This window comes from Artibeus jamaicensis, unplaced genomic scaffold (genome assembly GCF_021234435.1).
Source record: "Artibeus jamaicensis isolate MK-2021 breed Jamaican fruit bat unplaced genomic scaffold, CSHL_Jam_final scaffold_847, whole genome shotgun sequence".
NCBI classification, from domain to species: domain Eukaryota; kingdom Metazoa; phylum Chordata; class Mammalia; order Chiroptera; family Phyllostomidae; genus Artibeus; species Artibeus jamaicensis.
The window spans coordinates 1,563,410-1,574,612 of NW_026522057.1; the positions used below are offsets into that span (position 1 = coordinate 1,563,410).

Below are 11,203 nucleotides of genomic sequence, written 5' to 3' on the forward strand. Positions count from 1 at the left end.
CAGTAGCATTAGACTTACCATGCGCTTCGCTATTCCGAGCACTTTGTAAATATTAATTTGTTTAACATTTGCAACAATTCTATGAGGTAGGTATTATCATTCCCATTTCCCCATGGAGAAATTAGGTCCCAGGAGGTTAAATGGTTTGCCCAAGGTCACAAAAGTAGCTCACAGTGGGGTCTGGGTTTGAAACTGACCAGTCTGGCCCCAGACTCCATGCTGTAATCTGCCAAGCCATAAATCCAGCTCTGGGCTGTGAGGAGCGGGGAGAGAGGCGCACGGGTTGATAGGAGCAGAAGGGACAGAGCCAGGCAAGAGGAGAGGCAAGAGCTGGAGGAAGACAAAGAGGGGTGGGTCAGATGATTTACGGTGGAGTGGTTCCCCTCCTGGACCATAAACCAAAGTGGACCTGTCAGCAGCTGGGAAGGGAGGTTAGCGGACTCAGGAGGAAAGGGCTGGATAAGCCCTGGGGACCAATCCCTTCCTCTGGCAGAGGCTTCAGGTCCTGAGCCCCTCCTGGAAGCTCTGTGGGGAATCACAGCCCAGTGATTCAGAGTTGGTAACAGGCAGAAGTGTGAGGGTCATAGATGGGGATGGCGGTGGAGGATCAAAATGCAGCCAGCTGGGTTGACCTCAAGGACCGCAGTCAGGGAGGAGCCCCTGAGCTCCTCCAGTCCCAGAGCCTGGCTTCCCAGGTACAACTCTTTAAGGAGTTACTTAAACAGCTCAGAATGCTATAGGAAAGCCCCAGATCAGAGCTGCAGAAAGGGCTGCGTGTCCATGATGGCCAGAAGACCTGGAGCTGGTGTCTCGTTCTCCCCAGGTCCAGTCTTCCTCTTTCCTCATATCAACTTCCCACTTGGGCCCTGGAAGGAGGACACGACTTATCAGGCCATCAGGTTTCTAGACCTTGCTCATCCAAGAAATCCTTTATGGAAAAGAAGGAAGGGACCAGATGTCGTTAAGGTTAAAAGGGACAAAACATAAAAACAAAAACAAAGGAAAACCGGCCCGGGTTCAAGTCCTCTCCAGCTTTATCAAGATCAATCAGACCCAATCTTGTCTTCCAGGATCTCGAGGGCCGGAGGGGAGATCTCCCAGCAGACAGATGGCAGCCCAGTAGGGTTACCTGCTTCGAGAGGAGAGAGGAAACCTAGAGGGTTTTGAGGAGCACCCTGGGGAAGGTCATAGCAGGCTTCCCAGAGTATGCTCTGAGCTGGATGGTGAAGGAAAAAACCGTGAAAAGGAGCTGGACCAGAAGCTGGTGATGCAGGATGAAGATAACACCGGGGCGTCTCAGAGAGCTTCGTGCATACAGCTTAAAAACGAGATCCTGACACTGTTTGGCTTGGGACAGGCTGGTGAGACTTCAGGGAAAAGTTCCATCTCTTCTCTGAAGGATTACCTGGTTATGGGATTCGACAGTGGACTCGCAGGTGGAACCAAAGGGATTTGGCTTTTCACGGCCATAGCAGCTGATAGTAGCCTGGGCCAAATGTCTGCAGGGCTCTGCGCTCTGTCTGGGCATCCTTCCCTTGAATACTCCCAGTTGCCCTGTGAGGAAGGTGCTATTGATCCTGTTTTGCAGAGAAGGAAACTAAGATTCAGAGAGATTAGGCAACTTGCATAAGGTTACAGAGAGCTAGAATTTAAACCCAGGTATGTCTAACTTCCAAGCTGGGGCTCTCTTTAGGAAATTCTCGTGTGTGGGAACCAGCTCACAGTGTGGGAAAAGGAGCTCCCCAAACAGGTCAGAAGCAGGACCATTACTCTTGGGGTTTTGTGGGTGACCTTGGCACTGGGTGGACATCAGAGCTGGTGCCTTGGGCATTATTTCCTCTGTTTGAAAGATGAAGAAGCTGAAGCCTGATAGCAGAAATGCCACTGAAGCTCCTGGGCACCCTAGGAATCAGGATGCTGCACATGGCTGGAGGGGCTGCATCCCCAGGCCCAAGTCCCAGATCTGCGGCCTCATCAGCCCCATGGAATGGGAACAGGGAAGGGCCAGGCCAGGCTCCCCCAGATTGCGGGCTAGAAGCCTGGCAGTGAGGCTGGTGACAGGACCCTGGCCCCAGGGTGCAAACCCTCGTTTAGGCCCAGATGGGCGAATTCCAGCCTTTGAAATCCATCCACTCCAGCTTTGAATTTTGCCTCCAGCATGTCCCAGCACTGCATGACTTGGGGCAAGTCAGGCTCCTCCTGGAGCCTCATCTACGGAATGGGGATGATTCCTGCCTCATGCAGTTGCTGTAAGGAGTCTACGAGAGGATGACGTAGTGACACCCCTGGCACAGTACTTGTCACTTAGTCAGGGCTCTGTGATCAGCAGCTGTTATGATTGCAACAATTTATCATGTGTCTGTTTTCTCACCTGGACCAGTGTGGGACAGTAATCCCTGTCAACCTGACTTCAAGGACAAGGTGTCACCCATGTGAGCTGTGGAGTCAATTCAGATGGCACTTCCATCCCTCACAGGCCAGCCCAGCCCTGCAGACATATCTAGCCAGACACATCTAGTTCCTAGGGCCAGGGGAAGCTGGGCGACAGCCTGAATCCACCAATGATCAGCTCAGTCCAGTCAAATTCAGTGGGCCCAGCAGGTACTTAAGTGTGTGTCTGTATGTTGAGGGGGAGGGTGAAGGCCAGCCCAGGGATTCTTCCTCAATGCAGGCTGCTGCCCAGAGCAGGTAGGCAGGCAGGTGCGGGGTGGGGGTGAGGATGTCCTAGGCCACTGGAGACGAGCTATCGGCTTCGAGAACAAGACCCCCAGAGATAGTGGTGGGTCGGGGCTAGAGTTGAATCTCCTGTTTTTAGTGGTTCAAGCTCTGGTTCTTCCTAGCCCTACAAGGGGAAGAGGGGCCTGGGGAAGCCTCATGTACAAAAGGGCCTAGGTCTCAGCTTGCCACCCCATCCTGGCATGACCCCCGCACCGCTGAGTTCTGGAGGGAATGGGGGTGTGCTGGGTCTGCTCTGCAGCTTCGTCCCACCTCATCTACTGACAGGACATGGGCTGAAGGCTGGGTGTGGATGAACGGAGCTGAAGGGAGGTTGCCTGGGGCACTAAGCTTGGTGATGAGAAGGCAAGCGAAGAAGAAGGCTTGAGGCCCTGGCCGGGTGGCTCAGCTGGTTAGACCATCATCCCAATGTGCCAAGGTTTCAGGTTTGATATCGTGTGTGGGTCAGGAACATACAAGAATCAACGAATGAATGCTTAAGTAAGTGGAACAACAAACTGATGTTTTTTACTAAAAAAAAAGCCCTTTTTTAAATTTTATTTTTTTAATTTATTTTTTAGAGAGAGGGGAAGAGAGGGAGAAAGAGAAGGAGGGAAATATCAATGCGTGGTTGCCTCTCACATGGCCCTCATGGGGGATCTGGCCCACAACCTAGGCATGTGCCCTGACTGGGAATCAAAGCAGCAACTCTTTGCTTCGAAGCTTGAGCTCAGTCCATTGAGCTACACCAGCCAGGGCTAAAACAAACAAACAAAAAAACCCTTTTAAAAAAAGAAAAGGCTTACTGGGGAAGAGGGGCAGCTCTTGTGACCTCCTTCCCCAGGCCCCCGGTGCCACAACAGTTTCATACACCCCCAATGAGGCAGAGGCCCGCTTCGGAGGCTTCTCTTGGCTGCTTCTCCACTGGAGGGTAGTCACCTACAAGCTCCTCTGCAAGGAGTTCCTACTCCTCGTCGTCCTGTGTGCTCTGCTCAGCATCGCCCACCGGTGCCAGGGCGAGGTCTCAGGGTTGGTCTGTGGGAGACTAGGCTGCCCACCTCCCTCTAACCCAGGCCTGCACCTGACCTTTCCCCAGGCTACTGCTGACCCAGGAACAAGGCATGTGCATGCTCGGGTGGCCTGATAATGCAACCACTCTGCAGACCTCATCCCCTTATCCTTGGTCCCAGATAAGGCTCCCTTTAGTTCTTCCTGGTATCATCCCTACTGTCTTCCCTGACCTGTGGGTTTGGCTGATAGCTCTGTGGGTCAGAATTACTCCAGCCGCACAGCCTGGAGGTCAGCCAGGGCAGACAGGCCCAGAGGGGATGGGAGTTGCGTGTCAAGTCCAGGACTTCCTGGGGCTAGGACTCGCCTACCACTTGCTGGACCCTCACCCTAGACAAGGCCCAAGCCACCTGCTGGCTGGTGTCACCAACCTCTGGGTACTGGAGGGGAGCTGGAAAGAGATGACACCTCAGCCTCATCCTCATGGAAGCAAGGCTCAGAGTCCACCCTTACTCGACTTTGAATGACCACTTCTCTACCTGAGAAGAGTTGCATTCCTTCCTCTTTGTATATCATACTGGGTCCATAAGAAGGGGTTATCTTCCTGACAGCGAGTCAGGGCACTGGAGCTAAATGTGTCCTTCCCTCTGCCTTGGTTCACCGTGGCCTGGACCTGGCGCTCCGGCTGAGTGGCAGAGTGCACTGACTCCCAGGCCTTCCATCTCCCCTTCCCATCCCCCCTACCCTTGGGGGCAAGCAGGTTCCTATACCTTGGTGGCAAACTGCTGGTGGGTGCAGTATACAAACATCCCACTGCCTGACCAGCTGATGGGCATCATCTCGGCCACGGTGCACAGCCTGGACCAGCGTGGCTGCCAGCCTCGCCACACCCTTGTCTGCTGTGCCGCCCACCCCCCCAGCAGCAGTGCTCCTGCTGCACTCTGCCAGCACCCAGGTGCTCAAGTGTTTCCCCACCATGGAGTGAATGGTGGTGGGTGCAGGTGCCTCACATGCCTCGAGGGAGGGGAGGTCTGACCCCCAGGGGGAGCTCCAGGGCCCCAGCTTTTACAGGCAGAGTCTGTTCCCCACTTGCTTTATCTCTGCAAGTTCCTCGTCTCAGGAAGCGAGGAAAAAGTTTGAGAGCCTGAAATCTGACTTCAACAAGTATTGGGTCCCCCATACCTGGCTCACCAACCTGGCATCCGGGGCCTAGAAGGATGGGCAAATCCGTGATGGCACCGCTCTCTGCCTGCTCCTGGGAGTGAGTCGGCCCAGGAGCAGGCCCATCTGCCTTCCTTCCCCTAGCTTTGCAAACTGGAATCATAATTTTAATCCTTAACACTTACATGGTACCAACGATGTACTGCATGTTGTTGGAAGCACTGTGTTATTATTAACACATTTAACCCTCGCAATCCTTGAGATGGGCACTATTATTACCACTCCCCTTTTAAGAATGAGGAAACTGAGGCACAGAGTGGAAAAAAAATTTGCCCAAGTCACACAGATAATTAGGGAAGCTGGAAGTCATTCTCAAACATTCTGGCTCCAGGTTCTGCACTTACAGTTATTTTGCTAAACTGCTTTCCATCACAGGCATCCCAGCCTGGTTACACCTCTGAGAACAGAATGAGCCTCCAGGCCAGGCCAGGCCTTGTTTGTGCTGGGCTCCCCTGTTCTTTCCCATCGTCCATCGTCCATTCTTCACTTTCACTGACTTTCTCTTCCTGCTCTTCCACCGGGAGCTGAACAAGCACGGAGCCGAGCCCAGCACCCCTCTTGTCTGCCCCCAAGTGACTGCCTCTCACCTCCCAGTCCCCGTGAGACACTGAGAAGAATCAGAGATGGTACCTGCCCTGGGGCAGGTCAGTCTAGTGAGGCACCCAACAGCCAAGGGCTCATCCTCGAAGCCTCCCTAGACACCCATGAAGGGGACCCCATTCTCTCTGGTGCTGCTGCATCTTGCTACATGTTTTCATTGTCTGTGAGACCCCCCCACACCCCTCCACAGACCATGAGGGGCGGGGATTGCATTTCTCTCCCACTCAGCCAGGGTTCCCCTTCTCCAGGTGGTAACCACAGAAATATACTCCTTCTTTGCCCTCTCCCTGGTGGGCCGCCAGTTTGTGGAGTCAGAGGCAGGCCCTGCCAAACCTTGGGAGCCTCTGGAGCCTGGCCAGGAGCCAGGGCCAGTGCTCCGACACCTGGACATGTGTGTGTCTCTCATCACTTTGCTGCAGTTCTTCCTCTATGCTGGTGGGCACGTAGTTAGTTATGCCAGCGTGCTCTGCAGAGACATGCACCCAGGGCCCATCCCAACTTTGGGGACAGAGAATAGGGGAGAAGACTGTCTTACAGCCTGCTGGTCGCTGAACAGATCATCAACCTCTTTGATGAGGATGACGATGAATCTGAAACCGATCAGCTCATTGACCGCAACTTGCAGGTGAGCAGGGGCCTGGGGCAGCGCCCCATCGTGGGGGAGAGGATCTCTGTGACTCACGGCCCACTCCAAGTGTCCCTGCTCCCTGTGGTTGAAACTGCCTCCTACACAGAAGGACCTGTACAGGGAAGGAGGCTCGGCGCATGGCCCAATCGGTGAGGCCTTTCTTCCTAGGATCCACTTTCAAATTGCTGTGAGTGGCCGTCGCTGGAGGAGGCAGGACTTGAACCAGCAAGCGATCCACAGGTCCCCGCCCACTCTTCGGAAAGCCAATGACTCCGTCCCTCCCACCCTCCCTCTGGAGAACTGGAGCACCTGGCAGACCCGCCCGGAAGCCCGTTTGTCCGGCTCTGCCACCCGGAGCGTGGGCGGCGACCCCCGCCAGATCCCGCACGCGGATGCACCCCCTGGCTTGGCTTTGAGGGTCCCAGCTGCGTAGCGTCCTGACCCCGACGTCAGCCTCCAGAACTTCGGCGGCTCGCGAGGACCTCCCCGGACCCCTTGTCTGCTGCACTCCCGGCCGAGGAGGGCAGCGACCACCAGGAGGTGGCGGGTTCAGGGACCAGGCCCAGGGGCCCTGAGCAGAGGCAGCCAGGCCAGGCTGTCCTGCCTGCCTCTCCCAGCCCCGATCCCACCTGCTCCCGCCCCTCGCGGGCCGCTTCGTGGGCAGTGCCTGTCCAGCGTCCCCGCTGCAGTAGAGCGGCACTTCCTGTTTGCTACGAGCCGTTAAGGGACGGATTTGAAAAAGGAAGATGGCGGGAAGGCCTGAGCCAAGGCTGGGAATGTATCCGCCTTGGCGGGAGAAGGTAAAATGGTTTGGGGAAGTGAGGCTGGAAGAGGACATGGGGTGAGGTAGAGGACTGCGGCCCCGGTGCGGGTCATTTACTCGGCGGTGGAGGGCTAGGCCTGTCCGCAGACTGGAGGGAGCCATGGGCATTACTGAAGGCTTGTCAAGTTCTAGGTGCCACGCCAGGGTTTCTGATTCGTTAGGTCTGGACTGGAGCTCAAGGATCACAGTTTGAATCATACATAAGGGGTTCAGAATATACCTTATCCTGATAACCTTACTCGGGAAGAGGGATCAAAGTGTGCGTGTGGACAGTTTTATGTGTAATATTCGGTTTTTTACTTATAACGAGAATATATTACTTGCACAGTCACAATTGTTTACAGTTGAATTGGTGTCCCAGATGGTGAGATAAGGGTCTGGGAACCCGCCTGGACGCTGATTAAACTGGGATGTGAGGGCAGTTAGCCACACCCCACCCAGGCTAGACTTTTTCACTCCCTCCAACCCCACACGGCATGGGGTATGGATGAGAAGGGCTGAAGGCTGCAGTCCGAATCCGTGGTGGGATACAGTGCTGGTGGGAAGAGAACCTTCTGAAAAATAGGTCAGGGCACTAGATGGACCCATTGCTGAACTGAGCACCTCTAAGGGCCCTGTCTTCTGAGCTCAGTCTCCACTAAAGAAATTGGTGAATGTCAAAAATGAACATAAGGTGAAAGGATGACAAATGCCAGGACTCGGAAGGCAGGAGTGGTTAGGTGGAGGCTGAGTGCAGCCGCTGGCATTTGTCAGTGGACTGGATTATGATACTGGTTCCTCTGCTGGGTGAGCACGGGGTATTGGGCATTTCAAAGCCTTTCAAGGGGCCAAATCTGCATGTGGACAATAGCACCTCTCCTGCAGCCCAGGCAGGTACCCAGACCTGGAATAAAGCTCCCGACCTTTTGGATCTGCAAGACAATGCCCAACCCGCTGAACCACAGCAGACCTGGCTAAAAGGACCAACTTTAGATGCAACATTACTTTGGTCAAGGTCCATTCAACACCCCAACACTGGGACCCCCAATACCATCTGCTTGGCCTACATGCCACATCCCTGCCCCCACTTTGGGGTGAGAAATGGTCCACCTAGTACCTTATCACACTCCATGTAACGTGCACCTACGTTTTTGGCCCAAACTTTCAGGGAGACAAACCCTTCATTTTAAATTTTGTTCAGTTATTTACGCGTTTTTTGTGTCACAAAGGAATTTTAGGATCTTTGAAGATATTATGGTACGAGAAATTTTATGTAACATAACTACAAAACATACAAGAAATTTTAGGTACCAGTAAACGACCCACATGTAATACATATTCTTACTTTTCCCTCAAAAATTTGGGCAAAAAGGTGTGCGATATACACGGCAAAATCCGGTATATTAAGGCACAGCCTACCTAACAATGGGCCGGACCTTCGGGAAGGAGGGTCCTCTGCAGCACACTGATCAAGCATTCACACAACACAGACAACACAACACAGAGCACCTTTATTAGAGGAATCTGGTGTTTGGTTTTTTTTTTTTTAAATGGAACAGGATTTATTTCCCTTTCCTGGCCTTAATTTTCCTCAGATAGAACTCCAGCTCCTTGCCTTCTAGCACGTAGCCATCTGCTCGGCCACACTGGCCTGGTCTTGAAGCGATGCATGCTGCAAGAGAGTATAGGGTCCTTAGCAAAACAATAATAATCCAGCCCTACCCATACCCATGTGCCCTTAAAAAAACCAAACCTCACTGGTTCAGGGCACCCTGGGGGCAGGTATGAAACCTGTTGTCTCCTCAGATATACTTTATCGTCACTTTGAATCAGTAGCAGAACTGGACCAAGTTTTCATCACCGAGACAGCCCCCAGCCTACACACCAACCTCTCAAAATACTGCTGCAGAAACTCAGGCAGATGCCCATTATCCATATTCTAGCTTCACACTGATGGGCTGACCTAACGTAGATGTGAATTTGTATACTGGTATCACTAAGCTGTCACATGGCTGGGGGTCGCAGGGACGAAGTACGGGTAAAATGTAGAGGGCACACTGTACCGTGTCACCTCCCCACCCCCCAACCCAACAGCCATCTCACCAAGAAGCTTGCCCTGCTGGAACTGCTCCTCCAGAAGACTGCTGATTTTGGCGTTCTTTTTCCTTTCATCATACTTCTTCTGAATTTTCTTTGATCGTTTTTTGTTTAAAATCTCTTCCTCTTCAGGAGTCTGAATAAAGGAGACAGATGGTTAGCTGGGAGCCCTCAAATCCTAGCTTAGGAAGGAATAGCACCACAGCCTCAAACCCTGCACATCCCAACTCCTGCTGCCTTCCTCAGCACTAAAGGCTTTCATCTCTCTCCCTTCAGTAGCAGAACTGGACAGAATTTCATCACAAGAAGGCTGGAATCAGGTTGGCCTCCCCCCAACCTCTACAGGGAGTCTCCCCAAATACGCACCAGCTTGGCCCCCTTCTTGCGGCCCAGGGGCAGTGCATAGTGGGACTCGTACCACTGTCGGTATGGTGTGCTGTCAATGAGCACGATGCAGTTCTTTACTAGGGTCTTGGTTCGGACCAGTTCGTTGTTGGATGCATTGTAGACGACATCAATAATCCTTGTTTTGCGCGTACAACCTGTTCACAGAAATTCAGAATCAAGCGGTCTGAACCAGAGGCCAACTGGCCTGGCCTTCACCCCACCACACTAACCGTAACAGGGCCTCCTCTAAGCCTTTACCCAGCCACAGGGCATCACCTCATCTTTCCAGAGGTGGCTGACAGCCACACATTCACCATCTCTAGATTCAGCCCCTTTCCCTGGTTACAACCTTCAGGTTGTTTGAAGAAGCTTCAGTTTCTCAGTGGAGACCATGAACCTTCCTGCCAAAAGCCCTTACTGAAACTCAACAGGGTTTAGGTGCTGAGTTCCCACCCACTGCCACGGGGGCCTCACGCACACTCTGAGCCCCAGGAGAAGTTGCCCACGTCCAGCCTCAAGGCTCGGTACTTCTTGTTGCCTCCTCGCACCCGAACTGTGTGTATGCGCCGGGGGCCAATCTAGGAAACACAAGGAGAGAGGAACTAGGTTATGAGGGAGAGTACCACAAGAGAAAAGGGAACCTGGGCTAGGTGGAGGAAACAGTCAGTGTAACTATGACAAGTCCTAGCATTGGCACGTGGCACATAGGTGACCAAGACGGCCACACCACGCACGCCTAAGGATGTTTTTTTCATCATTCTGGTTACCTCCAAGAGGGGGACGGACACTAAACAAAACTTGGTTTCAAACACTATAAATCAAGTGTTCACCCACCAAAGACCCCAGATTTCTGCCTATAATTTGCGGACCCCACGCCCTCCAGACGCCCTTCAATCCCAACACACACAGCACGTCTCCCCGCAGTCTCTTTAGTACTCGCCGGGGAGGGGATCGGGAAGAGGCGACTCAGTCCCCGAACATCCCTGAACCCCGCAGAGATTCAACAGCCACGCGCAGAGCAGCACCACGGAGACCAGTGGCAGGGGGAACCTCCGGAGGGTGAAGCACCCGCACGCACCTTAGTGTTGGCTGCAGGGCGCCCCAGCTCATATTTTCGCTTCTTGTGGTAGGGCTTCCTCTTGCCCCCGGTCTTGCGGCGCTTGTGCCAGTTGTCCCGAGAGATGCCTGTATGAGGGATCAGGGACCGAGGCTTTAACCACTGGGACGAGGGGGGCGGCCCTTACCAGGTCCAGACCCCGGCGCTGGACTGGCCGCACGCTCAGTTCTCCAAGGTTGGCCTCCCCACTGAGCACTCGGGGGTTTGCAGCAGTACTAAGGGTGTCATCATACGCGTGCTGGCCAGCCCGCGCCCTTTAACACGGCAGCCATGTTGGTGACGCCGGCCGTCCCGGCTCGGGCCCTCCTACGGGCTCCAGCGCCAGCCTCGGCAGCTCAAACGCAAGCACAACCATTCTCATGGCTGTTCGTTGCTGAGGATCGGGGCGCTGACTCTGCTAACTTGGCTGCGAGGCACGATGGTGCCGGATTGAGCTCGCTTCTCTACCATGGCCCCAACACAAAGCGAAACTCACCCATGGCTTGGCGCCGGCTGGAAAGAAAGAACGCAGGGCGTCACGGTCCCGTTTGTAAAACGCAGTCCCGCCCTACACGTTGAAAGTGCCGTTCAGTTACGACGTTTTTTGCGACCACGGCGTTGAGACGCTTACAGTGACTAGAGTTTGCGG

The 11,203-nt window shown here is 53.9% G+C and overlaps 2 protein-coding genes and 4 non-coding genes across 6 annotated transcripts; 1 reads left to right on the plus strand and 5 right to left on the minus strand.

Annotated features, from left to right (window-relative positions):
* The first annotated feature begins 1,267 nt into the window (after positions 1–1,267).
* On the plus strand, positions 1,268–6,605 carry BEST4 (bestrophin 4). The gene is given in 7 exon segments (XM_053660679.1): positions 1,268–1,361; positions 4,484–4,629; positions 4,631–4,704; positions 4,795–5,000; positions 5,743–5,983; positions 6,082–6,169; positions 6,279–6,605. Coding segments are annotated over 7 exon segments (1,176 nt in total).
* Positions 6,606–8,469: 1,864 nt separating this feature from the next.
* On the minus strand, positions 8,470–11,141 carry RPS8 (ribosomal protein S8). The gene is made up of 6 exons (XM_037149556.2): positions 11,051–11,141; positions 10,537–10,643; positions 9,937–10,036; positions 9,438–9,613; positions 9,078–9,207; positions 8,470–8,646 (listed from the first exon to the last, which is right to left on the minus strand). The coding sequence occupies exons 1-6, from the start codon at positions 11,052–11,054 to the stop codon at positions 8,537–8,539; spliced, it is 627 nt and encodes a 208-aa protein (XP_037005451.2). The 5' UTR covers positions 11,055–11,141; the 3' UTR covers positions 8,470–8,536.
* LOC119052555 (small nucleolar RNA SNORD38) lies at positions 8,772–8,840 on the minus strand. The gene has a single exon (XR_005083151.2). It is a non-coding gene; the product is annotated as a small nucleolar RNA SNORD38 (small nucleolar RNA).
* LOC119052556 (small nucleolar RNA SNORD38) lies at positions 9,310–9,378 on the minus strand. Its single transcript, XR_005083152.1, has one exon. It is a non-coding gene; the product is annotated as a small nucleolar RNA SNORD38 (small nucleolar RNA).
* LOC119052557 (small nucleolar RNA SNORD46) lies at positions 10,116–10,223 on the minus strand. The gene has a single exon (XR_005083153.1). It is a non-coding gene; the product is annotated as a small nucleolar RNA SNORD46 (small nucleolar RNA).
* On the minus strand, positions 10,731–10,811 carry LOC119052549 (small nucleolar RNA SNORD55/SNORD39). The gene has a single exon (XR_005083145.1). It is a non-coding gene; the product is annotated as a small nucleolar RNA SNORD55/SNORD39 (small nucleolar RNA).
* Positions 11,142–11,203: the final 62 nt, after the last annotated feature.

Bases quoted from the DNA above. Each gene is read 5' to 3' on its own strand.
- RPS8 (XM_037149556.2), bottom strand. The intron at 10,037-10,536 runs GTGCGTGCGGGT...TGTGTTTCCTAG, and splicing joins GCCCTGCAGCCAACACTAAG to ATTGGCCCCCGGCGCATACA. The intron at 9,614-9,936 runs GTGCGTGAGGCC...TTCTGTGAACAG, and splicing joins CTTCTCCTGGGGCTCAGAGT to GTTGTACGCGCAAAACAAGG.